Source organism: Astatotilapia calliptera, chromosome 19 (genome assembly GCF_900246225.1).
Source record: "Astatotilapia calliptera chromosome 19, fAstCal1.2, whole genome shotgun sequence".
NCBI lineage: Eukaryota > Metazoa > Chordata > Actinopteri > Cichliformes > Cichlidae > Astatotilapia > Astatotilapia calliptera.
The window spans coordinates 24,373,004-24,400,501 of NC_039320.1; the positions used below are offsets into that span (position 1 = coordinate 24,373,004).

Sequence of the window (27,498 nt, forward strand, 5' to 3'; positions counted from 1 at the left end):
CTGCGCCGTCTTCACCTCCATTAAATGCAAGGTCGGACGTTTCAATTTCTTCAGTGGAGTATTGCCAAGCGCATAGATCTAAGAACACAAGCCTGGACACATTGTTCACTGTAGAGGTAGGACATTTTTGATGGGGTGAACTATAAAGGTGGGACAGTCTAGAGCAGGGCTGCCCAATCCCAGTCCTCAAGAGCTACTATCCTGCAGCTTTTAGATGCATCCCTACTCCAACACAGCTGAATCAAATGGTTTGATTACCTCTTCAGCATGCCATCATGTTTGGCAAAGGCCTGATAACAAGCCATTCATTTGATTCAGGTGTGTGGGAACAAGGATGCATCTAAAAGCTGCAGGACGGTAGCTCTCGAGGACCGGGATTGGGCACCCCTGGTCTAGAGCTTTTGGCGCTATTTATCAATATTGTCAGTAACAGTTAAATCAGTTTCCATACTATGGGTCCTCTTCTGACCATAAGAACTGACACATTTTACTCAAATGAGTGAAATAAAATGGCAGACAACAAATGTGAATCCAGCGTAGAGTACATGTTGTATTAGAGAAGAACAATAATCTAGTGTGTTTCAACTTCCTACTGATGTGTTTTATTGATTAGTTAGCCACTCCGGGAAACGGCAACATGCAGTCTAAATGTATTTGTTGATGTAATGTATGTGAGTGTTCCCACATAAGAATAGCAAGCCTAGTGGCCACAGGGCCGTACAGATGTCAGAGCTCAGGAGAGCTCCCCTGGGGGGGGGGTGAGAGCTGATCTCATCTGCCTACAGTCAACAGGCCCTGTGCCTTAAACAAACAAACACACAGCTTAGCCAGCTATCTGTGATGGTCCTTCAGCAGCCCGCTCTGCCGGAACAATAACTTTCAAAGCCTGCAGCTCAACACAATGGAGCCGATAGGCTTTGGAATCACAGAATGAGAACAATGCAACCTGCAGCACAATGACTGGTAATAAGCTCTTAATGATCTCACATCCACGAACCCTAGAGCCGAGCGCATGCACATCCGACATGGAACATCTGTCATAATGTGACTCGCTAATTGCATCACTAGATTTGTCATTACACATGCACACGGCCATGCAACATGTGCATCTCACCAGTTCGTCCAGCAGAGCCTGTTTGTTCTTCCTCTTGGCCTGTAGTTGCCTCTGCTCCTCCTGCAGCACCTCCAGTCGCCGCTGCTCATTGCTCTGCTGTTCCTGCAACAGAAGCTCCTCCAGCTCTTCCTGCTCCCGTGTCTGAGGAGGAGAGAGAGTCGGCAAGTTGGAAGAACCTGTCGCTTTATTGACCACGCGGCAGATTCTACACAAGCTGTAGCACCGCCCTGTTGCACTTGATTCTACACTTTGCCCTCTTAGACAAACAGAGCAGCTGGCTTTAAAATAAAAAAGGCCAGTGTTTATCTTAAATACAAGTGTCATTATTAGGTATTATCCTTTTATAAGGGGGGAAAACCTTCAAAAGTACTTACAAGCTTGGCCTTATTTCTCTGGATGACATCTCTGTTCTCTCTCTGGTACTGCTCCATCCTCAGCTTGGTGTTCTCCACGTCAACGTTGTTTGTCAGGTTATACACTGTGTGCAAAAGAACAGCCACTGTTGAACATATCAATCCATCACAACTCACACTGTGGACAGAACCACTGTCTCCAAGTCCACAATACCGTTAATTAAACCCACTATCTAAATCCTCCAAATCATTTAAAACTGTACTCGAAATAACGACAAATTTATTCAACTGAAATGTTGAAATCAACATGCATGTGATATCTTAAACCCAGGGACGATGTAAAGACGAGCTGAGGAGAAATTATTCATCATGACATTTTTCCCCCCTCATTGGGCCGTCGAACCAGCAGATCGCACAAAAAACAAGCAAATTTGATTATTTTATGTTGCCAGATTAATCTATAACAATATATACAATTTATTAACACATATATATTTCATAATACAAATTAACATAATAAAGACCCACTTATATACATGCTGTAGGTGTTGCTGCTAGAAAGAGACAATTTACAAGAAATCTGCCAAATTTAATTATATAGAAGTTTATCTGCATACAGACAGCTTTCATTTTAGCTTCTGCTCAATTTAGCTCCACCCTCGCTGTGTAAAATAAACCAGCGGTGGATGGGAGAAGCATTTAAACTGTTTAAACCTGCAGTTTTCTAATGTGAAAATAAAAGTTGAGAAAAAAAACCTCACAAGGTGACTGGACTGATGGAAACAGCATCACTGGCCCAAATGGTATATCTATTTATTTATTTATTTTAAGAAATACTCCATCAGTTTTATTTGTCTGTTTTAGATGGATTTTTACACTGTTTTGCAGCTCTTCTAATACATCCAAGCTACAAGTTTACACTGACCTGCCAGTGAAGACGTGTGAACATTGCAAGTTCTGTTTCCTAATCTGTGGCCCCGGCTGACACTAATGCCTGTAAAACATCCTCTTGTGCAGCCAGAGTCAAGGAGAAATCATTAAACTAGTCTCAGCATGAAGCTCCAAGCTCCTACCTATGTCCTCCACTTGCTCCAGATAATCGTTATATTCTCTCAGGCTGGGGAAGTCAAAATCTCTCTTGTTGTAACTGCAGAGAAACAAGAGAAGTGGTGATGCAAAAAAGTAAAACCTGGTGAGAGCAAATATGCACCGACATTAATAGCTTCCATTAAATCAACCATTTTATAATACCATGTCTGTATCCTGGCTAATAGGCGCACATTAGATGTCAATTAGGGGCTATTAAAGAACAGATAACAGGGAAGAGAGAGGAGGCAGGGAGGGGCTGAGAAGTAAAAATCTGGCAGAGAAAGAGCCTTCCCGTTTGAGCACCCCCGGGGAGATGCATTGTCTACAAAACAAACAGTGTAATGAGAAAGACAAAAGGTAGCTTAAGAAGTGGGAGGAGGCATGGGATGACATATAAACACCAAGAACCACACCCCTCACCCTCACAGTCCCCCTCACTCACATCTTCAGCACTTTCTTACGAATCTCCACCTCCTTATCTACTGTCGGGTCCTCGAAGAGCTGCACGCGGAAGTTGCTCTTCCTCAAAGGCGTGTCGCACTGCACGCAGTTGCTCGAGCCGCGAACGAACAGCATCTCAACGCAGTTCTCGCATCTGCAACAAAAACAGGCATTAAACAGCAAGCTGAACTGCATTTTTTCCCCAGAGGTGACCCTCCTTGGGCACCTCTGAGAGTCAGTAGTAAGCACGCTTGTGTGAGCGTATGTGGCAATTTCCCTCAGAATAAAGCAGATTTGTGTTTGTGTGGTTTTTTTTAAATCTCTGTAAACCATCAGACACAATGGGTGATAATGGGGAACATGAATATTTCCTCTGAGTGCTCAAAGATGGCTGGGATTATGATTGGAATGTCGATTAGACTGCCTCCCGCTCTCAGAGAGGAGGAAATTAGCCCGACACCCCATCAGCGGAGCGTCTGTCTGCACTGGAAAAACATTTACTTTATTGTTATTTCAACAGGCCTCAGTCATTTAGCCACGTTGCATAATATGATAAAATCCAGCTTGGTAACTCATGGCATAGTCTATCATTACAGGAAAGGACCGAGTCTTATGTAATTTGGGAAATGCATAGAGATGAACAACAGCAGTATCTTACTTAAGCTGAACTGTCATTTAAACTAAAGCTTTTAATAAATCTGAAATATTTTATACCTTTTTAAAAACGGATCCAAAAGTCATTCCAACCTTCCCCCACTTTCTTATTATTCCTGACATGGTGCCTAAATGAAAGGAGGCTGCAATGGAATAAACCACAATCTTAAACACTGTGGAAATCTAGGCTGTTACTGATCAAAGTATTTGCTATAAATCTGTTAAACGGCTACGTCTTTCCAAGGCAAAAATATGTAGCAGTACAGCAAAGTCATGATGAGTTTTTCAGGTGGCCTTTAGTTCCCCATATAAGCAACAATGAATCAAAGCTCTCCTCGGTAAAGAGCGTGCCTTTACACAAAAGGAAGAAACTATTTCAGGTTTTAAAAAAAAGAAAAAAAGAAACACAGGCCAAAACAGGAACTTTGTGCACCCTCACTGGAAACGCCATGGTAACCAATCAGCAGACCTACCTGAGGGCACAATTCTGTGCTTAGCCATCAATCACACCTTTATGCAGGTAGGCGTTTACCCATCAGTCACACTCAAGTGAGTAGTGGACACCGAAGACAATGGGAATGTTCCTTTATCTCCCCTGATGGGGTGGAGAGCCTGGATAAACGTTTGCACAGTACACTCTTTTAATTAGGTCTCTGTGGAGCTTTATTTCAACAGGAATCCACCTTCCTGCTTGTGACCACCTCAAAAAAGACATCTGGTTTCCAAATAGCACTATCTGCTTTTGAGCATTTACAGTTTTCATAATAAAGTATAACAAAGCTAAAGGGGGGGGGAAAAAACCCGACTTTTCACCACACGTCACTGATGGTATGGTTGAGTCATTTCTTCCCAAAAGTCAAACACTGGGCATGAGGCACTGGTGTCGAGTCAAAAGTTCTCCAGGGATGGAGCTTATTAGAACAATCATGACTGAGCCATCCTGCAAGACATTTCACTTCATCAGCAGGATTTAAAGCAGAAAAAAAAGCAGTTAAAGGAGAAACTGCAGAGCCGTGGAGTTTGGCTGTTTATACCTAGCGTCACACATAAGGGTCAAACAAGCCCAACCTGCAGAGTTGTGACACCAAAGCTTTCAAAGCAGCTATACAACAAACTGACGAAGCACCACGGAGGACTGTCTTACAAGCAGTTCAGCTTGGCTTACAAGAAGCAGCAATGTAAAAATGAAAGCTGAACGGCAGACAAACATCTGCGCCATCCAGTTGGTGCTTCGGAGTCTGAAGTGCAGCCTGGAAGAGGCAGATGTTCGCTGTGGCCTCAGGCTACAGGAGATCTATAGGCCTGGCCATATGGAGGTAGATTGAAGGATTCAGCTTGTTTCCACAGGCCCACAAAGAGCCCATTCATCAAAATGGGGCAAGGAGTGGGGTGTAGCTTAGCCCCCCGCCCCATAAATGGACCACACAACAGAACTCTCCAAAGGGGAAATCCTGTGTAACTCTAGAGCAAAGAGATGACCGTCTAAAAGGGAGGGAGGAGACTCTTAGAATCAATTTGCCAGCTTTGAGATTGTGAGCTTCTTTCATTTTGCGATCAAAGGAGGATCAAGATTTTTTATTTTATTTTTTTTTTAGCCAATTCTACGCTCAATTGCAAACATTTAAATGGACAGATCTTTAGCTACTTGCCATCTCTGAGTCTCAAGGCTGTTGTCGCTGACTGAGCACTCCTGACTCCTCCCTCTCTCACCTGTCCTGCTCGGAGCTCCAGGCTCCTATCTCTCCCATCTGCAGCTGTCAGCAGGTCAGGGAAAGGGGGTGGTAAGGGGAAGGTAAACAGGGCCCTGGCTCAGCAAAGAGACTCCTCTACCACCACTACCCCCACCATCTCTCAGTGACATTGCCTGCGTCTTTGCTGTGTCACTTTTGAATTAAAGTGCAAAAACAGAAAAGCAGGAGACAGCATGAGACCGAGCTTGTTTGCTTGTTACAGTGATCTCTATATTTTTGTTTCCATCTTAGACCAAGGGTCGATTCAAGACCAAGTAGAGATGGATTTGTGTAATGGCATTGTATGAAATCTAAACAATCTGCAAAACCTGCAGCATCACAATCAGAAAATGCCAAAGACCAACACTATGACTGCTTAAACTAAAAGCTTGCCCCAACCGCACATTTATAGTACTTTAAAGAAAAGCCAAGAACATGTCTGAACTTCACACTGGACGCTTTTTAAAAAAAAAAAAAAAAAAAAATCTGAACGATCCCCAAAACGACTTCTTGCATTGCTGCTGTAGATTATCCTGCAGCATACGATTATAATTGTAATGTTAGCATCACTGTGTCCACTTTCTAAACAGCACTGTGTGCCTCAGCTACAACTGTTTTTGCCTGCCTGTGCCCAGTGTCAAATGCCAAAGGACACAGACCCAGTGTCATTGTGCAAAGGTAATAAATAACCCACATCAAATGCCCCTGGTGACAAGGATACAAAATGTGCTGCGGTGGAGTTTAAATTTAGATGCATGGAGAAGCTAATAATGCAACTGCTGAAGGCTAGTCAGCGCAGACTGGACGGGCCACTCAAAGAAGAGACATTCTTACATTTATCTAAATGGAGTCCAAGTATTCTCAGCTGTTTATGATTCATCTAGTATATGTATCTCAGTAAGTCAATTAATCCTTTAATGGACAGTCACTGAAGAAAATGGCTTCACAGAGGCCTGGGTGATATCTTCAAATGACTTGTTTTGCGAAGAATTGGTTGTGTTGTATTAGCATTATCGCTCTGAATAACTGAACTGCTTTGTGCTCTCACTAGTGCTACTTTCTCCTGGTAAACAGGCCGGTGTTTATATATATCCCTCCTATACTTCATGAACATTTAAAGTGCTTTATGCTACCACACACACACGGCACTAGATTTTACATCTTTAAAGCATTTTACCTATCACATACACTCTCTCTCTCATACCAAGGACATGCAGACTGGAGACGCTGGGAATCAAATTGTTCTCTTCTGCTTATCCTTATCAAGGCTTCGGGGAGGCTGGAGCCCATCCCAGCTACCATAGGGTGAAAGGCAGGGTACACGCAGGACAGGTCGACAATTGTGGGTCTCTACCTTCGGTTTTGTCTTCAGTAACTGAAAAGCATGCTCTACTGGTTTGAGATCAGGTGACTGACTTGGCCGTTGAAGTATATCCAGTTTCTATGGCTTGAGAAACTCTTGGGTTGGCTTTGCAATAAGCTTTGGGTCATTATCCATTTGTACTTTGAAGAGCTCTTTGATCAGTATTACAGCATTTGGCTGAATGAGAGCAGAGAGTATAGCTCTGTATGCTTCATTATTCATTGTGCTGCTTCTATCAGCAGTCACGTTGTCAAACACTAGTGACCAGGTTCCACTGGCAGACATACGTGTTCATCCCATAACACTGCCTCCACCATGCTTGACAGATGATGTGATATGCTTTAGATCAGGAGCTGTTTCACTCTTTCTCCATACTTTTCTCTTTAAATAATTCTGGTATATATTCATTCATCTTAGTTTCATTTATCCAAAGGCTTTTGTTTGTTTGCTTTTGTTAAGCCCCTTGGATTAAAGATGTATGTTGGTGCACAGAGTCAAAAACTATATAACCATCTAAAAACTAACCATGTGCATTAACCTCTTAGATTTTCTTTTTCTTATATAGTTTTTCTGAAGAGCGTTGTTGATTAAAAATGAGAAAATGGATAACTCTGAAACAGAGTTACAGATCTTGTAGCATTTCTGTAAGACTTGCTTCAAAAAAAAAAAAAAAAAAGGGGGGGGGGGGGGGGGGGGGAAGAAAAGAAAAGCCAAAAAGCATCAGTGATGAAAATACTAATATGGTTAGGGAGTGCAGCAGTTTCCAAGTGATGCATAAATTCACTGTCGCACCGGCTCTGAGGAACAGATCCAAGGTGACCCGGGCTAGGACATCTTTCCAAATTGCTTCATTGCAGAATCATTTTAATTTTCTGTGTGTAGTCCTGCATCCAGACAGAGGCAGTGAGTTATGAGCCCGCTGACCTGATGACAAAGCACGACCACTTCCTGATGGCACGGTCAATAAACAGACAGGGTCGAAAAAGATGTGCTCATCAAGCTACCACCGTCGCTGCATAATGCTCATGGAGAACATGTCCCCTTCATTTAAACGTCCATGTCTTTAAAGGGCGGACAAGGTTAAATGCTGAAAAATGCACAGTGAAGTTCGAAAAAGTATCTACATGATGCTGCTGCACAGAAGTAGCAGAATACGAACAAATGGAAACATGCTAACTTTTCATCCATTTCTGTATGTTATGCAAATAATAATCATAATCTTCTACTTCTTTCATATGATCCCTTTAGGGGTAGCCACAGTGAATCATCTACCTCCATCTCACCCTATTCTGTCCCTTTCATCCTCTGTCAAACCAACCCTCTGCATTTCCTCCATCACTGTGGCTTCTCTCGTTTCCTCCAGCAAGGTAGCTCCATCTTCAATATCCTTTAACCAACATATCCTCCCTCCAAACCATCTCATCATTGCCTCTTATAATAATAAAATACATTACTTTAGGTTTTGCATTATATTTTCCGTTTAATGCAAAAATGACAAATTCCAAATTAAGCCAGACCTGTGGCAGAGGTGCAGCCATTCAAATAAAAATGTAGCTTTTAGTTAGGTTGGCAGATTAACATGGAAAAACTTGCGCAGTCAAACTCGAATTTGATTTGCACCTTTGAGCTGGCCCTTTTCAAAAACCTCTGAATAATTCATATTCATTATGTGGTTCAAAACTCAGCACAGGGTGTTTATGCTCCTCATCATTAGTCACTTTTCCCCCTGCCATCCTAAACTTGCTGTACTTTACACACACACAAAGACACAACTGCAGGGTCTGCTTTTCTACAGAGGTCTCTAAGCTGAGCTGCTTACAGCCAGTGTAGGTCATATGTAAACAATGACCGCTATACTGTGTTTACCAGCAGTATTAGCCTAGCTTTGCAATTGTGTAGCTCTATCAGGAAACATAACCCACCTCTAAAGCACACTTTCTGTCTACAATGACACAGCTATTTAACACCAAGACTATAAATATGAGCTAGCCCAACAAACCGTCAGCATTCGAGGCTTATCAGTTTTGTTTACGTCCAAGTCCCCCAATTAAGACTAGAGATGTATGTGCGGAAACAGTTTTAAACGCTATATTATAGCTGCTTTTGGGGGGTGCTTTGTGTTTGCGTGTCGTTTCGAGCAGCCTGGAGCAGAAACGCCGCGATGTTGTGGAGGATTTGTGCTCTTTCCTTGTAGCTGTCAGGTGTGAATACTCACAGCGTGTGGCCGCAGACGTTCACCATCAGCTTCAGCGACGGGTTTCTGTATTTGGTTGTTTTACATCTCGGACAGCCCTGTTCGTCCATTTCTGTCTGCACCACACTAAAAAAATAATGGCAATAATAAAAAGCACTTCAGAAACAAAACAAAACACGTCAATAACCTGCAGCTCTCCTGTCAGATTCCAAGCTGCGAACCACTGCGTTACACAAAATGAGGTCCGACAGGAAACGGCATTAATAAGATGTGTTCCTATTTAATGATTGCTTTTAGAGGTGAGGTGCAAATAGCTGCTGGCGCACATACATGCAAGGGTTGCTAGGGAGTCCCAGTGGAAGCGAGGTAAAATAAATTAAGTAAATAAATAACTTTAGCTAGTAGTAATAGTAGTAGTAATGGTAGTAATCGAGTAAATATAACAAAACAAAAAAAAACTTGCATATGATCTTGTAAGTCTGAGCAGAAACATAATTAAAAACAAAAATCAACCCAGACATTGTTTCCCTGGGTTTCTGACATCATATCGTTTCTGGATGATTGTGAATTTGGGAAAACAACTCGTAAGTTACATTAAGTTAGTTTTATGAAATCATTGCGAGAAAACGTGAACTTCGTAGGAATTAGTTTGATATTTAAATATTTTTAGTTTTCATTCCTCCCAGTGCTTGAGCTATAATAGTTTATTGACTATATGTGGATGCTAGTAATTGTTAAGACGATCTGAGACTCTTTTACTATAAAAGATTCAATGAAAACATAATTTAAAGTTCAAATATCAGTAATGATGTGGTGTTGGACACCTGTTACGTGATGCTAGACAGATCACCTGATTTGGGAATGAGCTACTCTTGAGAGAAATTTGAGGTCTAGTCCTCATATGATATCTTTCATAGGGGTGTGCTGTTTTTTTTCTGACATTACTTTGGTCGCGTATAGTATTCTGATCCAGTCTTTGGTGGGAGGGGTAGGCTACAACCTCGCAATAGCCACTTAAAGCAGGATCTGTGCTGAAACTTTATTACCTTCATTCCTGAAATAACAATAAAAACAAATTTAAAGTGTGAGTAAATCTGATATCTATTTTTTGTTAACATTTGTTACTTTAAAATTGTCAAAATAAATGTAAACTGGCTAAATAAAGTGAGTGACAGTATTCCCAGCATTACTTCCGTTTGGATTTCCATACATCGAGATGGAAATAAAACATTCTTTTATGTGCATACCTACAGACAAATGATCTCCTGACAATACAGACAACAAAGATATCCCGTTCCCACGATCACAAAAGCACTCACCTTGCACAGGTGAGCTACGTTAATCTACTGGAAGTTATATGACTGACAGCTGGAAACCAAACATTCGCGTCTGAATCCATGCTCGCTCCTCCCTTACGGGCCCTCGACGGCCAATAGCGAGGCGCTCCTGTAGATAGACCCCACCGTGTCTCCCTCCAGCTCCAGTCCCCGCAGAGTAAAAGTCACGTTGGAAGGAAAAGGGGAGAGAGATATCTACTTACAGCTGCTGTCAGATATCCGATCGCATTCGCATGGCGAGGAGGTAACCTGATCGAGCGGGGAGGAGTGACTTTACCAGGGAAGGCTTGAACCAAAAAAAAAAAAAATGTCTTCTTCTTCTGCCGGAGAAGTCACAACAGCAAATGACATCAAGAGGGAAAATGTGAAGGAGGTGGATACGCGGGAGTGCATCAAGCTTGTGGCGCTGGACGCGGCGGAGTTGCCCATGGAGCGCACGACTCCCAGCACTGACGCGGTGCGCACTGAGCTGTTGGTGAATGCCGCTTCCTCTCTTGCTTTCTCCCCGGAGCAAGTGGCGTGTGTCTGCGAGGCACTGCAGCAGGGAGGCAATGTGGACCGGCTGGCCAGGTTCCTGTGGTCCCTGCCACAGAGTGACCTGCTACGGGGCAACGAAAGCATCCTGAAAGCTCAAGCCCTCGTAGCTTTCCATCAGGCTCGGTATCAGGAGCTGTACAGTATTTTGGAGAACCACAGTTTTAGTCCGTCCAACCACACCTTTCTGCAAGATCTGTGGTACAAAGCGCGGTACACCGAGGCGGAGAAGGCGCGGGGTAGACCCCTGGGCGCAGTGGACAAGTACCGAATCCGGAGAAAGTATCCTCTCCCCAGGACTATCTGGGACGGCGAGGAGACTGTTTATTGTTTCAAGGAGAGGTCGCGGAACGCACTGAAGGATCTGTATAATCAAAATAGGTACCCGTCTCCAGCGGAGAAAAGAAATCTCGCCAAGATAACCGGACTCTCCTTGACCCAGGTCAGCAACTGGTTCAAAAACAGGAGACAGAGAGACAGAAACCCGTCGGAAGCACAATCAAAAAGGTGAGGCAACAAAAGGAGCACGCCACAGACCTTTTCCCGTCACAGATCGCTCATCAAACGGCAATAAATTTTACTTCTGAAGATTATGTGCGTAAAAGGCCCTTTAATTAAAATGAACGCCGATTAACTTTACCAAGTATTTAAAAGTTGTTGTTTTTTTAATGGAAAAGCGGCTATATTATGCAGTTGGACCAAGTTCGACTACTGACAATACCGAGTGTATTTCATAATCGTCTTGCCGGCCTCACAAATAAGAACGAACAATTTAAATCAATAACTATTCATAGTTCAGAAACACAAAAATTTATTTGTAAAAGGGGTTAGGAGCACGCTTTTAATGTTTTGAAATATGAAGCTGTTGCCATTCAGATCAAGTTTCAAGTGCGTTGGTGCTAAGAGGCATGGAAACCATAAGCAACAAAATACACACTTCAGCGATTAAACTATCAGACGCGGGGAGTGGGCAACTTTAATGAGACGGTTCAAAAGATGACTTGAAAGGTTAAAATCTTCTTATCTATTCGTGGTGTGTGTGCGTGTGTTTGAGCGCGCGCACACACACACTTGGTGGTGCGCGTGTACTCAGTAGCACATAAATCATTTTCATGATCATGACTTCTTTTTTTTGCCCTCCCCTTCTTCCTTTTGGATCAAGAAAGGATCTCAGAGCTTCCATCAACTCCTGCGCTTCATTTCATAATCCCGCAGACAAACAGACTGACATGTGCACGCTATTCTTTCATGTTTCCCTCTGAGTGAACAAAGATGACGCACACCTGGTGGAGGTGACCCCTCTGTCTCTCTAACCACACACGCGCACGAACGCGCGCACACACAGAGGCATATACACACCATTGTAAGCTGTCTTAAAATCGCCAGTAAAAAAATAATAATTTCAAAGTTTTTAAATCTTTATAAACCTTTGATTTCGTTCTCTTTTTTCCCCTGTTTTTTTTTTTTTTTAAACTTGTGACACCCTTTTATATTTTCCTGGAAGTGGTGGGTTTAGATGCGTGTGTGTTTGTGTGTGTGTGTCCCTTAGGGGGGAGTGGGGGTGTGAAGTGGTGCAGCTGTTTTAATCAGTCTTTTAAAAGGGGGCTAGTAAACAAAATGAGGCTGCTAATATAGCTGCTCCTATTCTTTCACTTTGTTATTCTTGGAAAATTAAAAATAAGAATTTTCATTGGAACGTCCCAAATCAGAGGCAAAACAAATAAATAAATACTTGAAGCCATTTGTCCTGTCAGAGCTGGCATTTTGTCACTCCAGAATTTATTGCGCCAAATGGTTGCACGGTTGTTGACGCTGCCTGGTTGTTGTCCATGCAGCTCTCCATGAGGTAAGAGGGCTACACAGACACAGCCTGCCTTCAAAGCTTTGTAATAACCCAGCAATAAATGTGAGTCTGTGTGCTCTGGCTTAAAAGCAAAATGTGGGTGGAAATGAAATGAATTCCATTATACGAGTTTATGGTCTAATTGTGTCGGTGTTTATAGTGTTCTTCCTTCCCAGAAACATATACAAATAGTACACAAATTTTCCCTTTTTATTTTCCTCTGTTTTGTTACACACCATTTGCCATCTTTCTCCCTCCTCTTTTGTTTTTCTACAGTGAATCAGATGGAAACCACAGCACAGAGGATGAGTCCAGTAAAGGCCAGGAGGAGCTGTCTCCTCGTCCTCTCTCCAATTCTTCAGATGGGGTGATAACCCACGGGAACCTTCCTATTCAGACGGGACCTCTGGACAGTGGGGTGGTCATCCAACAGATCGGGGACATCAAGATGCCTCCTGGATCCAGCAGTGGCGGTCTCTACAATGGAAGTCTAGTGACCAGTAACACGCCCTCTACTGTATTTCACAATGGTGGATCATCTTACCTCCACTCACCTGGAAACATCCTCTTCAACGGGCTCAATTTGGGCATCCAGCCCCTGGCATTTAATCCTCTGAGACCCTCTGGAGGGGTGCTGCTGGGGGGCTCTGGAGTGGACATGCAGATGCAGACAGGACAGGACAAAGGACTAGGGAATGCTGAGGAGTCCACCCTGCCATATGCATCTTACGCTGGCTGTGTGAATGGGTCAGAGGTGAAGCTGGAAGGGGTTCACACCATGGCTGCCCAGAATGGCGGCTCCTCTGTTCTGACATTCAGCTCCCCATCAGGCGCTCTGCAGCTGGGTGGCTACAGCCTGGTCCAGGTACCAAGTGGAGTCTCTGACAGCGATGGCAGCTCATTACTCAACAGCGACGTAGGTCTTCCTCCCCTGCAGCTTTCTTCTGCCTCCTCTTCTTCAACAATTACACAACAAGGTGGGTTCATGAAGTGATTTGCTGTCTAAGATGATTCAATTTTAATACTTTGATCTTCTTTTTTACCTTTAGAGGTTACGTGGTCATGTGTAGCTGAAATGTTCATGGAAGAGACTGAGTCAGAATGGACATGGATACAAATATAACTATGCTAAGAATAATTGTACTTTAACTATTCTCACTAAGGAAGCAACAATGTCTCATAAGGGAGATAAAAGATTTTTAGATAAAAATTAGAGCCATCTGCTGTTGATTTTAATAACAGACAGTTATATATGAATCAAACTGTCTTTATATACTTTTAAAGTCAACAAAAGTACAAAAACAGAATCCAATGTTGTATCAGAATTAAGATCTGAATTAAATCTATAGCACAGAAATCACAGCCTTATACCACCTTGCATTATAATACGTGATTGTTGCTCTTTCCCCTCCTTAAATGTCCCCAGTGGTTTGTCAACAGGTCTCTACTACACCCACCCAATATATCTGACCTGCTTTATTGGCTTGTCTGTGTTTGGGCCATAGCCCTAGGGGCTGATGGTGCACATAACACAGACCAGAAGAAATATAGAAGGGACACACACACACACACACACACACACACACACACACACACACACACACACACACACACACACACACACACACACACACACACACACACACACACGTATATATAGAAGTGGTGGTCCTTTTAAAACCCCAGAGATGGATAAAAACAAGTTCTGAAGTCACCATCACTCATCATCATTACGCTCTTGATCTCCAGAGCAGGGGAGGGGAAATATGTTGCAGACAATCAGAGGCCATGAAATGCACTAACAGGGAATAAGCCATTACAGCACTTACTTTGACATGAAGCAGAGAATGTAAACCAGGATGAATAATTAGAAGAAGAAGAAAAAAAACAGAAAATTGCAGCTTTCTCTTGAGTTCTGGCAGCGTTATTCATTTGTTCTCTGGTGCAACTGCAGGGTCGATCTTAACGTCCTCAAAGTGTGTAAGACACACAACAGCAATTTTGCGGCCAAGGCCTGCTGTAAATGGAACGCATAATACTGCAAGAACCGAAGAGGGGATCAGGCAGCGGGAAGGGGATCTACTGCAGCCAAACTGGAGAAAGATATATGTATTGATCTATTGTTGTATCACCACAGGTACCATGGCTCTGAATAATGTAGCAGTGAGTTCCTCCAGTGGCGACTCATTCGAGCAGCAGGACAAACTGACCATGGCATCTTTGCACCACAGTACGGTTCTCTACAGCATGAGCAATAGCGGCCAGCCATCCATCAAGAAGGAGCCTCTGGAGGGAGGTGTTTATTCCTCGTACCATCACGGGCTCCACTTGGACCCCAGTGGTCAAATCAACTACTCCGGTTCAGAAGAGATTTCCTCCAGCCGAGGTCCCGCCTCAACCGCCGAGGTCACTGCCGTCAGCTCATCCAGCCCGGACTCAGAGGTCTACACCACCCTCACTGTCAGTACACCCCTGATGGCTCAAACAGAACCGAGCAACCACCACCTCCAGCCCACAGAGTACCTTGGGGGCCACGAGGTCCGAGGGGCACCGTCCTCACACCTGATGGGCCCCGGCATGAACAACAACTACATGAACCTTTCAGAGAGCAAGGTGGATGGCTCGGGTTCAGGAAGCATGAACGAAATGGTGCGGGCAATGTGTGGGGAGATGGAGGCTACGGAGGGAAAGGAGCTGGCCAAACTACAGACAGTGCAGATGGATGAGGACATGGCTGACCTTTAACCTCAAACCTCTCCCTTTTGCAGAAGCACTCAAGTCCGCCCAAGCAGTGATATGATGAATCTTTTTACTCCTTTTTGTGTGCGTGTGTGTGGGTTGTTTTTTTGTTTTTTTGTTTTTTTTAAAAACATTCATTTCCTTTTCATTGTTAAATTATTTGCATTCATTTGACTTTTACAATGCACTCAAGTCAGAGAGGAGCCTAGTAGGTGGGCTTTATCAGTTTATCACGAAATAATAATAATAAAAAAAGCCTGTGACATGTTTTAAAAGCCCAGCTTCCTAAGACGAAACATTACGATGGTGATGTGCTAACAGAAGACGTTGCTGTAAGCGTTTAAGCCGTGTCTAAATGTGCATTTTTATAGACTGCACCTGCTACTTCCTGTTGAGTGGATTTGATCTGCAGAAGCAGGTGCTGGAAAGCCTCGAGTCATGTGACAAGGATGTTCCTCCAAACTAAATGCGTCATCTGGGTCAAACCAAAAAGGTCATGCTGTAGGGGGAACAGCAAGTGAGCCTCTATGATAATGGTCAGTTAAACAGCAACAGCTTTACTGAAGGACTGCACACGCGTTTATAAAGAGAATAGGTCACTAAACACACAAAGCTGCTGATTTGGGGGTGGGGGAGTGTCCTTCAGTAAGCACTTTAGATTGTCTACAAAAGCCTCACAAATCAGTACTAAAAAGTGCAGCTTTTTGTGCTTTAACTCATACCAAATGAGCTGGGAGGGTTCAAAAATGGGACAACATTTAAGACAAAATGTGCCTTTCTGCTACTTAACATACACAATGGCATTGGCCTGTTTGGGCATTTGCACTACCATAGTGACAATACAACGGATGTGTTTCAAACAGCCTTTGTGTTGAGGGTTTTGTCATGTGTGACACACCTCAACAAACGCACAACCCTCTCGGCAATGGCTCCTATTTCAAGCCTCATCATCAACCTGTGAGACCAGCATATGAACGATGATCAAAAAGGTCAGCTCGCACGCTGGACGTCACATGTTTTTTCTAATGCTGCAGCTAATAGTATGTCAACTTGATGTGGTGACACCGTGCTGTATCATCTTCCATTATGACCCGTCTCCATGATGTCAGTGATCACGAATTATATTTTTTCTGTAAAAACCAGGTGCAAACATCACGTATGCTTTCGAAAAGTATAAGGAACAAAGGGACAGAAGTTATGGACGTGACTAAGTGGACAAATTGTGTTTTTGTTTTTTAAATCGTCCCACTTTAAAAACAGAGAGAGATTGTGGTCATTTCTCTTTGCGTGGCATCATCGTGTTTGGGACACTTGTGCCTTGTACTTTTTTAATCTTTGTCTTGTGACTAACATAAAATGAAGCTCTGTTGTGGCTCGTGCGCTGCCACGCAGCTTCAGAGATTTCCCACTGTCACCGTCGCCGGGACATTAGTCGGGTATCAACTGAGGGAAAGACACAGGAGTGCAGAGCCCATTTGCTTTTCACAGCAGGAGTTCTCGCTTTCATACGTGACCGTAAGCGGGACATTTCAACCTCATGGCCAACTTGCACCATGCATATTTATCAGTGGATCTACATGCTAGTGGCCTCGTAACACTTTTCTTGAGGATCTGTGACATGATCCTCTCATTTGAGTGGGCATTTCAGTGAAAGTATCCTCAGTGCTTTAATGTCATAAACCAAAAACGAGTTGTGGGCAAAAGATAGTCTTTTTTGTGTCTTTGTTGCTTTTTGTTTTTTAATCTTAGTTTGAATTATATGTTTGTTATCTGAAATTATGTGAATGTATTTTTCTAAATCTCCATACTGCAATAAAAGTTTATATTTATAAAAATGGAAAACAGGCATTTTTAATTCTTTCTAGAAGATGACTAATAGCGTTATTTAATTCTCTTTCGTCACAGCATGTCTGAGATAAATGGAAGTTTATGATGGACAAAAAGAACATCTCATCTCAGTGTTTTGGAGTCCTGTGCAGCCAGATTGTGAGGATACGGGGTTGGGGAGGGGTGAACTGGCACACTTTAATCCAGCGAGCCTGGTGCAGCTCTCTGCAAACCTGCAGTGATCGTTTGCACATGCCTGGCAACCTGGAGTTCATTAGGCCTCCTTTTCTCATCTCAGTCTCTGTAATTCAAATAAACAGCAATGAGATTTCCAGAGGTAAAGCTCCTTTTGGGTGGGGGGTCTGCAGCTCCCCACAGCTCAGTCCAATCCAATGGTCTTTTCCCTGAGCGAAGGCCAAATCCCCCACTCCCTAACTTCAACATATGGAAGAATGAATCTGAGGTGCTGTCACTCACAGACACAGAGTTGATCCAGAAAAGAGCCGAGGCTCTTCTCAAGGCTTGAGGGGATTCGCTGTGAATTCATGAATCACAAGCCAATACTTGTTCGCGCAATGGGCACCTGACCAAACCAGCAGTGGAGAGATAAGATGGAGACAAAGTTTGACAAATGAATGAACAGCAGGGGATTTTTATTTTCTGCAGTGTGTGTCTGTGCTGGATTATAGGAGTCGTCCTTGCTCGGGGAATCCTGGCTACGGGAGTTATATATGATCTAGCTGATGACCTAAATAAACAGAGGCTGTTTGTCTGTGCTCACTGTTGAGTCACAGAGAGGGGGAGAAGAAAAATGGCAGGGACTATCGGGAAAGGGAGAGAGAAGCAGGCAACCTGGATAAAGTTACCTGTGCACAGGTGACCTCGTTGCCATGGGCAGTGGATTAGCTGATTGTTAGGTATCAGGTAGCTCCTCCTGTAATATTGAAGAGGGTGAAAACAGCTTTGTTGGAGCCCAGAACAATATCCCATTTCCAGCAGGATCCCATAGTCTGTGGATCTCACGGGGAGGGGAGAGGAGGGTGGAGAGGGGGAACAGAAAACTCCAAATTCCACCTTTGTGTATTGTGCCTATGAATTCAGCAGAAAAGGAAAATAAGCGCTGCCACAAAGACGGCGTGTTTGGATTTCTACAGCAGAATGTTTAAAGATTTCATAAATAAAATGCTTTTTTATGGGCAAAAACAAAGAAAAAAAACCCCAGGACATCCCCAACGCCAAACCAAACAGTGCAGTGGATCATTTTGTCCACAATTTCAAACACGCAACGTGAAACATACTCAGGCGAGCAGTTAAAAAGGAGGGAACTCCCCCAGAACTCTGGCCTTATTAAAAACACTGACCTCTGATCTTTCAGATGGTTTCAAAGCTGACATTTAATGCGGCGCAGCAGACTGCAAGCCATATGTAACATGACCTGGGGAGCACGGTACTCCGCTGCTCCACGTCCCACTAATGAGAGGGCAGGGGTCAGCGGGTACCAGCCTGCCCTGTACAGACCCACCATACAGGCCGAGCCCCGGTCCTGGCACAAACAGTCTGCTGGCTCCAGCCGGGCTGTGGAAAGTATGTGGCAGTGTTTGAACTATGGAGGGGAAATAATGACCTTGTAGAGTTTTCTTTTACCTCCTAAGTTGTTGTTTGGCAGAGTGTGAGGTATGCACACATGTCTGCTGCATCACCCAGTGTGGCAAGAGATGGGGTGGGGGGATGCAAACAGCATGATTCACTGCTTTGTTCTGGAGCACAAGGACAGAAAACATAACTCATGAGGACAGCTTTAAGTGTGCATGTGTGAGTCTGAGTGTTTGTGTGATGCACTCACATTCTCTCTCTCTCTCTCTCTCTCTCTCACACAAACACACACACACACACACACGCACACACACACACGCACACACACTCAGGGGCAGCAGCTGGGAGGCAGCATCAAGTGCACACCACAGTGGTCAAAGGTATTTCCCAAAGAGAAAAAAACACCACTTTGTAACAGGAGCCGCACACATGAGGACTGAAGTGACCAATGCAGACCATAAGGCGCACCCGCACACCTGCCACACAACTGCGCGACTCCTAATACCCAAATACCAGCTCATCCTCCATCCTCTCAGGGTTTTACATTTGGACTCGGATGCGAAGTATTGTCATGGCGCCCCCTCCCTGCCAGAAGGCACACATGGCTCCCCGGCACATCACGTTGAAATTGTTCCCTTTTTAAATTTTTTGTTTTGTTTGTTTGTTTATGGATTGGTCTGCCGACCTCGTTTGTTTATCCATCCAAGAAAAGAGTTTCTCTAAAACATGGGCATGTGCTCCTCCACATGCCCGGAGCGTGTTTACCGAGCAGAGCGCAGTAAAAGCCAAGGCCGTAATTGCATATTTGTGGAGGTGGTCCTCTGAGGAAATGCGTAATGATTTTGATGAGGAGGGGCGGGTGGGTGAGTGGTGATGGTGGCAGTGGTGGAGGGGGTCTAACCCCAGTACACTTGTACCAGGTCTAATTTTCCAACATGACAGGAAACTCTGTTAAGCTGATAATTGCAGCTCCAATTTCATTTAACTCACTCATGTCAACAGTTGTGTTTTGTTTTGAGAGAAGGAGCTGCCTTTTTTTTAAACTGCCATCCACATAACCGGATAAACCTCTTTTACTCCTAATCGAAGAGACATTTAGAGCATCTTGAATGGGCAAATCTCCGAGGCAACGAAAGGGTTTACTTATATTTACTTATATTTATTAATCTGTTGCCCAATGTGGAGTCAGTCATATGTGAGCTGCCATATGAAACTAAGAAATACCAGGCGTCACTCATAACCGGAATCCACCTATGCGTTGTTAATTTGGGATTTTTTTCCCTTTAAATAAATAAATGATTCATGTTAAATACATGTTGTTGGAGTGACATTTTCCTTTAAGGGGAAAAAACCCCACAATGCTCAAACACCATGGAGACTAAATCTGACATTTTTCACTCAATTTAAACAGCATCGGCTTTGTTCCAGTCCATACAGCTGAAATAGCACTTTGGATTTAGACAGACTGAAAACCATCTGTTAAGTGAGCCAGTGCTCGTTTCAATTTTCCTCTATATTTGAGGGGAAAAAATTAACCCTACAATAGGAAACTTACCCCCCACCACCCCTCTCTTTTGTCTTTTTGACGATGACATTTTTATGAAGTGTTTTCACTGTTTTGAGTTGTCGCGCACTGAAATTGAGTAAAAGTGCGACATTTCACCTATTTTTTTAAAATCAATATTGCACAAAATGCTCTGGTGTATGCTGCTGTCAAAGGGCTAATTAGTCCAAATAAGGAGTTGGAAGAGCATAATTCAGAGAGCTCAGATCAATTGCCTCCTTTACGCATAAACCCCAGATTAATGAGAGAAGGGGGGAGAGGGGAAAAAAAGTTTATTTAATTTTTTTCTGTGAAATCGGTGCTGGATTTCAGCAGCACACAGGAAGGGAGTCGGGGTTTATAAGTTAATAAAGGACGAATGAGACAGCGTGGGGACAAAAAGAAAAAAAGTACAGAATGAGGAATCCCTGCTCCCTGGAACGAATAGGCCTAACGACTGATAGCCTATCCGAGTACTGCATTAACTCCTTGTCGGGGTATGAGCAGACCAGCACTGGCCGTGGCAGAGGGGGAGAGTCCACATCTTGAAATAATCTCGCCCCCCGGGCTGCTCGGGTTAAAGGAGGAGGCGCGGCGCAATGTGGTAGAAATATTAGAGAAACCCGAGAGCCGCTCATCAGACAGCTCATTTACTGAAGCACTGAGGGTTTTACACAGCCCGAGTGCTGCTTACACCCCAGCCTAGTCCCGTGTCCACCTACCTCAGAGGGTTTTTTTGTTTGTTTTTTGCATAGGGTATCCGCTTTTACTCTTGTTCCACATTATAAATCCCACAGCATTAGTTACATTTGAATCAAATTGAGGTTTTGGGCTTTTAACTGCGCATGTGTGAGAAAAGTGGACATTTGAATGTTTTCTGTTTTTTTAAACAATAATATATACTTTTTTTTCCCAGTAGCTATAATTTGAGCTTGGTGAGACAGCGGTCCATCCAAGAGGAAAGTGCTTCAAATTAATGAACACACGCTAAACAATTCGTTTCAAATTTCATAAATTATTTGTTTTTCTGCATTGTTTCCATTTAATATACTACACAAATTAAATTCTCGTCTTTATGACCTCGAAAATGAGATGCTGCATTTCAAGGGCCTGTCCTTTCAGCGAGTTCAAATAGCAGCATAGCACTGAAGCGATCACGTGGATGTTTAACCCGCAGTTTTGAATTCATTTTCTGTTTTTATTATTTAATAGCCTGGACATTCGCCCATATTCCCGAATATTGAGACGTTTTGTTTTTCACACGTTTGCCCGTAAAATCTTACAGCGTGATTTACAGCCTTGCTCCAGAGTCTTTAGAAGTGCATTTTACTGAGTTTGACAGCACTAAAACGAGTTCAAAGCATTAAATCTTTATCACAAAAATATGCCTTAGCGAGATCTAAGGTCTTCAAAAACAAAAACGTTTTCTGTGAAATTGTTTTTGGTTAAATTTTGTATATATTATAATTCAATCCCGCCCCATATAACATATTGAAAGGGGGGTTTAAGTTTCAGACTCTGGTGTAGATAAAGAAATGTGATCTATATGGCTCAAACCAACAACTGCACCACCGAGGACCAGTGTCGCAGTGAACTCATTTACTAATGGATTGGTTTAGAGTTTCACCCCGCAGAAAACACTGGAGCCAGTGCGGTGCCCGTCTAATCCTTGAAATATAAATGTATAGGCTGCAGACTGAATGGGGTCTCTCCAGAAACCCAGTGATAAAAAGGAGAATGAAGCAAAAGAGTGGCATCTTTTATTTGTCCGGATGGGCTATAATATTAATATTAAGACTCACGTGGATCAGCAAAATGTTTGTCACCAGCAGGATGGATTTTATTTTATTTCAGTTTTATAAAGTGTGTATTAAGTGTTTATGTGTTATTATTATTCGTGTGGATGTTTGGCAAATTGCAAAGGTCCACTATGATATTTTAACAACCTCTCTCTCTTTCCCTCTTACTCTCACACACACGCACACACACACACACGCTTAAGTGGCTGTTTTCCTACTGGTGGTCTATGGGCCGTAACACGTTTGGCAGGTAGTGTTGGTTCCTCGTATAAAAGAAGTTCGTAATGGCGCATAATGGACCCAGCTATCTGAGGAACTTATTAAATTATATCACCTCATAAAATAAACGGCTTTTGTTAATTAATAGGCTATCAAAGGTGAGGGTGAAGCAAAAATGTCCAGCCTGCATGTAATTATGGTGTCCACAACACACAGTGATGGTAAATCGAAGAAAAAAAACAGAAAGCAAAAGAAAAACAAAGACTTGGGATTGGTTAAAACAACATAAATTTCAGCAAAAAATAAAAAAAATCTTCTGGGTTTCTACCTAAAACTATTTGTTTATAAAAGCAGACTACAATCTCTGTTTTAATCGAGCATAAACCTGTCTTCAAAAACCAAAAGCTCTGTGTTTTTGTGGGTTCACCCTCCACTGACTATGATTACTGATAACGTGTGGAGGGAGAGCATTCTGTGGTTTGGTTTTTTTGTCCCACGCGGGAAGGTCTGCCGTCCATAGTCACCGTTTAAAGAAGATGTAGCCTCCATTCAGAACACGTTAATGCGACTTTTAAGAGGTCTGTAATAATTGATTAGTGTTTAGGTGCTGCTCTGCTCCCTCGGATGAAGCGGGAGAGGGACTGTGGGGGCGGGAGGTGGGAGCGCTCCTATTTCAGCCCCTGACGCACTGCCTCTGGGGAGGAAACGGAGCTGCAAACTCAGTCCTGCTCTGCTGTACAGGGTGCAGGGCAGAGGGAGAGCCAATCACCGAAACGCAGAGGCTCCCTTTAAGCCTGACATATCTCCAACAGGAACAAATTGTCCCAACAATCAACATCCCAATCTGCTGCGCGCATCAGGGGCTGGAGTGGAGTGGATAGCTTCTAGGCCCGTGCAGCGCGGTCGGATTGCGCTGGATTGCACCGCGAGGACTCACAATTAAACGAATATAAACAAAGTCAACGACAGCTACCGCTTCTTTTTGGATAACAGCGCAGAGGACTGAGCCCCGGACATCATGTCTATATTACCGTCCTTCGGGTTTACACAGGAGCAAGTGGCGTGCGTTTGCGAGGTGCTGCAGCAGGGTGGAAACCTGGAGAGGCTCGGCCGCTTCCTGTGGTCGCTGCCCGCTTGTGATCACCTCCACAAGAACGAGAGCGTCCTCAAAGCCAAGGCGGTGGTGGCCTTCCATCGGGGGAACTTCAGAGAGCTTTATAAGATCCTGGAGAGCCACCAGTTTTCTCCGCACAACCATCCGAAGCTGCAGCAGCTCTGGCTCAAGGCGCACTACGTGGAGGCGGAGAAACTGCGGGGCCGGCCGCTCGGAGCTGTAGGGAAGTACCGGGTACGGAGGAAATTCCCGCTGCCCCGCACGATATGGGACGGTGAGGAGACAAGCTACTGCTTTAAGGAGAAATCCAGGGGGGTGCTGAGAGAGTGGTACACGCACAACCCATACCCGTCCCCGCGGGAAAAGAGGGAGCTGGCCGAGGCCACAGGACTGACCACCACGCAGGTCAGCAACTGGTTCAAAAACAGACGGCAGAGAGACAGAGCCGCAGAGGCGAAGGAGAGGTACGTGAAACTGTCACAGCCTCGCTGCTGTCTCACTCCATGGCAGAAAGCGTTTAGTGTTTTTTAAAAAAACATGTTTCAAGAGCAAATAATTCTTTGGTAAAAATGCTTTTTGTAAGTGGCTTCAAGCAGCGAGAATATAAATGAATCAGTGACAGCGCTCTGACAGCGTGGCCCTGAAGTAATCCTGAAGTAAAGAGAAAAATATAAATCCTTCTCATGCGAAACACCTCATTCAAATCGTCCACGCACTGAGTATTTTAGGACGTGTTCACGTTTCCACATCAGATCTGTCCTGATAACAGTGAAGGTGTTAAACAGCAGCGAGATGTTGTCAAACGCTGAACTCACTTCAAAAACGCCTGACTTGTCTCGACTCGAATTGTAATCCAAAACAATTTGAAATCCATCAACGTGACTTCTTTTTTAAAATTTCTTTACAAAAAAAAATCATAATAAAATAATACTGACACTTTTTTGAGACCATGGAAATTTGAAATATGTTAGGCTGTGAGGTTAAATTAGGTTACATGGGGATATAAATGCGTCTAACACACGACTTTTACTTTAAACAGATCAGCAAATGTAGATAATATGCGGTGAAATTAAAAATCAGGAAAAGAATAAGAAGGCGAACAATAATAATGTTTTTTAATCATTTCTCTCTCACAAAGGACAAATTTCGTTGTTAGCAAAAACGCTGCGGTTTGTGCGCAATATCCATCCACGTTTACAAACTAATAAAGACGTTTCCTCAAGGCCCGCCTCGCTGATATAATGTCATCTACTTAACTGAGAGCATTTTTCTTTAAATTTCCCCGTTGTTGTCATTTCCAGGGAGAACAGCGAAAATAACAACGCAGGCGGCAACAAACAGAACCAGCTGTCCCCTCTAGACGGAGGAAAGTCTCTCATGTCCAGCTCGGAGGACGAGTTTTCTCCACCTCAGAGCCCCGACCAGAACTCAGCGCTTTTGCTTCAGGGCAACATGAGCCACCCCGGGGCCTCCGCTTACCCCATGTCCGGACTGGGGGCCCCACAGCCGGTGCACGGCATGCACGGACACCCACACCAACTGCAGGACTCTTTGTTGGGACCTCTAACCTCCAGTCTTGTGGATTTGGGCTCTTAAAGAGGCTGTCAGACGATCAGATTCGACAAAAGAAAACAGGAAAAAAAAGAAAAAGACTGATAAGTGTATCAGATTAAATACATGTATGAAATAACACTATAGTAGCCTATCTTATAATATAGACTGACTTGTCTGTCGTTAAATTTGGTTAGAACTAAATTCCTTAAGGCGCTTAACCCATATACCCCCTCCACGACAGGAGCTTTTCTGATCTCCTGCACATGGAAAAACACAAACAGGACCTTTCTGAAACTCTTAACGAAACACTTAACTGGACTGCCCGTTTGCTTAATTTATGATATTTTGTTAAAGATAACAAACAAAAAAAAATATAGCGACCTCCTGCTATGGAAACTAAGAGGTAACGTTTTCATTAGAGTCATGGTAATTAGTTTCCAATAAAACAAAACTAATTAATTTGTCTCTGTGTTATTTGTGTATTTAGCGAGGGGCAAAAAAAAAAAAGGGGGGGGGGGGGGGTGGTACTGCCTTTTATAAATCCAAGCAAACCAAAGGAAGCACGCCATTAATAGGACAGATTTCTATTATCTTTCTTTTTTTCTTTTTGGGGGGACTTGAATGAGCCCGTCCTCTGACAACTGCACAACAACTAAACAAATCTCCAAATCTGCACGGGTGGGATTTGAATCGGAAATTATTATAAGTCGCCTTTTTTTCCTTCCAGCACGAATGAAATCCTGTTCTACTGGTTCTCAGCTTTTCAACAATAAACCGAGAGTCATGACGGGAAATTTAATTCAACACTAATATGAGTCAACATCAGCAGCTGTCTGTCATGAGGCTTGTGTATACGCAGGAACCAGCTTTGACTCTTTTGAAAATCGCTTCTGCTCCATCATACATGTTTTGGCTACAGGAGGAAGGGTTTTTTTCTTCCTTTTTTTTTTGCGTAATTTTTTTTATTTATTTATTTTTTTTAGCCCAGTTGCTGCGGATCATTGGCTTTTTGTTGCCGTGTTTTCTTTGCTCTCTCTGAGAGTTTGCTCTGTCGGTTCCGGGCCATGAGAAAGTGCCACCGTTCAACCTTTACCAGCCTCTTTTTTTTTTTCAGAAAAAATATGAGCAAACATCCCATATGCGAAAAAAAATAGCTTAAAGTTTATAGTGACTTATGGCATCCAAAAGAAAACAAAACCAAATACATGGACTTTAGCATTAAGCAAACAGCTGTAACCACTGAAAACAATCAGAGCATTAACAGACACACCTACTCTCACAGAGGTCAACAGAAGTAATAATAATAATAATAATAATAATAATAATAATAATAATAATAATAATAATAATAATAATAATAATAATAATAATAATAATAATAAGGTGGTCTGAGAGCAGGAATCTGGTGAGGACAGCTCTCTTGCCCCCCACCCCCTCTGTGCTCTCTCTGGGCTCATGTCAGGGTAAATTGTTTTGAGCAGAGAGCACCGAGGATTTCCTGAGCATAATCTGAAACAGTCGCCGCTTGCATTACTGCCTGATTGCGAAGATTGCAGAGCTGCAGGGCTGCAGCTCCCACTCTCAGTGAAGGAAACCTTGAGGTATTCTCCATCCCAGAGGCCTCACTGGTACGACTCCTCTCAGCATTTCATTTCTGCTAAGACATCACAGCTCGCCGTGGCTGTGTGTGAGAGATTTATCCCGCTGGGCCTTTACAGACCCGCAGCAAGGCTGGTTGTTAGGGGGGAGATTTTTTGTCATTATTCTTTTTGCATTTTGAACTAATTATGTGATATGAAAGTCAGTGGTGGAGAAAGTAATCTGTTGGCAGCGGTGTAAGAATCTAACAGTACTCACAAAAGTACCAAGAGTTCAACTACTAATGGGTAAATGTGTGGAGTTGTACTTTAATGTTGCTGGCTGCCTGAAATTCTTTTAATATTAACTAACATATACACTGGTTGTGTGATCCATGATGCTGTATGAGTATTTAATTTCTTTTTTCTAATCCTGAGCTGTTCGGTCATTAAAATGTAGAGTGATGGAGACATAATGCAGGGAAAAACTGGGCTTGATGCTTTTCTCTGTAACATTAAATATTTATGACTGAGCGGGAAAATATTAAGTCTTTATACAGAAATTTGTGTTAAAAGACATTAAATGTAGTTCACAAGAACAGTGAGAATGCAAGTAGTGATTTGTTTTCTTAATGCAGAGAAAACGATTCCTTATGTAAATATATAAGAAGCGTTTACAATGCAGAGTTTTAATTTGTAAAATCTGATTAAGAAAGACTTTTATTTTGGCATTGCAGCCTTCTGTAGCAAAGAGACGATTAGATTTATTGAAAACAAGTTCTGGCAGTAGTTTCAACTGTAGTAATAACGTAAAATCTGCATTTATTATTACAGTACACAACCAAGTCTCTCACAGGATTGCCTGTGTTTACCATGCAGCA

At 43.2% G+C, this 27,498-nt stretch overlaps 3 protein-coding genes across 5 annotated transcripts in view; 2 read left to right on the forward strand and 1 right to left on the reverse strand.

The window, feature by feature from the left end:
• The window catches only part of mnat1 (MNAT1 component of CDK activating kinase), a 35,875-nt gene extending 25,438 nt beyond the window's left edge, over positions 1–10,437 (reverse strand). Inside the window, exons 1-6 of one of the 3 annotated variants that reach the window (XM_026151149.1) lie at positions 10,258–10,437; positions 8,960–9,064; positions 2,999–3,151; positions 2,541–2,614; positions 1,489–1,592; positions 1,115–1,255 (exon numbers count right to left, since the gene is read on the reverse strand). In XM_026151149.1, the coding sequence (XP_026006934.1) occupies positions 1,115–1,255; positions 1,489–1,592; positions 2,541–2,614; positions 2,999–3,151; positions 8,960–9,048 (561 nt within the window). In that variant the 5' untranslated portion in view covers positions 9,049–9,064; positions 10,258–10,437. Of the gene's footprint in view, positions 1–1,114; positions 1,256–1,488; positions 1,593–2,540; positions 2,615–2,998; positions 3,152–8,959; positions 9,204–10,185; positions 10,231–10,257 lie in introns of those variants that run through there. The other 2 variants (XM_026151147.1, XM_026151146.1) reach the window with 2 other exon arrangements.
• Positions 10,438–10,478: 41 nt separating this feature from the next.
• six4a (SIX homeobox 4a) lies at positions 10,479–17,233 on the forward strand. The gene is made up of 3 exons (XM_026151144.1): positions 10,479–11,316; positions 12,929–13,629; positions 14,790–17,233. Exons 1-3 carry the CDS (start codon positions 10,583–10,585, stop codon positions 15,395–15,397), a joined length of 2,043 nt encoding a protein of 680 aa, XP_026006929.1. The 5' UTR covers positions 10,479–10,582; the 3' UTR covers positions 15,398–17,233.
• Positions 17,234–23,064: 5,831 nt separating this feature from the next.
• LOC113012611 (homeobox protein six1b) lies at positions 23,065–25,118 on the forward strand. The gene is made up of 2 exons (XM_026152904.1): positions 23,065–23,950; positions 24,788–25,118. The coding sequence occupies exons 1-2, from the start codon at positions 23,391–23,393 to the stop codon at positions 25,080–25,082; spliced, it is 855 nt and encodes a 284-aa protein (XP_026008689.1). The 5' UTR covers positions 23,065–23,390; the 3' UTR covers positions 25,083–25,118.
• Positions 25,119–27,498: the final 2,380 nt, after the last annotated feature.

Bases quoted from the DNA above. Each gene is read 5' to 3' on its own strand.
- six4a (XM_026151144.1), top strand. From the start codon at position 10,583: ATGTCTTCTTCTTCTGCCGGAGAAGTCACAACAGCAAATGACATCAAG. The intron at 11,317-12,928 runs GTGAGGCAACAA...GTTTTTCTACAG, and splicing joins TCGGAAGCACAATCAAAAAG to TGAATCAGATGGAAACCACA. The intron at 13,630-14,789 runs GTGGGTTCATGA...GTATCACCACAG, and splicing joins TTCAACAATTACACAACAAG to GTACCATGGCTCTGAATAAT.
- LOC113012611 (XM_026152904.1), top strand. From the start codon at position 23,391: ATGTCTATATTACCGTCCTTCGGGTTTACACAGGAGCAAGTGGCGTGC. The intron at 23,951-24,787 runs GTACGTGAAACT...TGTCATTTCCAG, and splicing joins GCCGCAGAGGCGAAGGAGAG to GGAGAACAGCGAAAATAACA.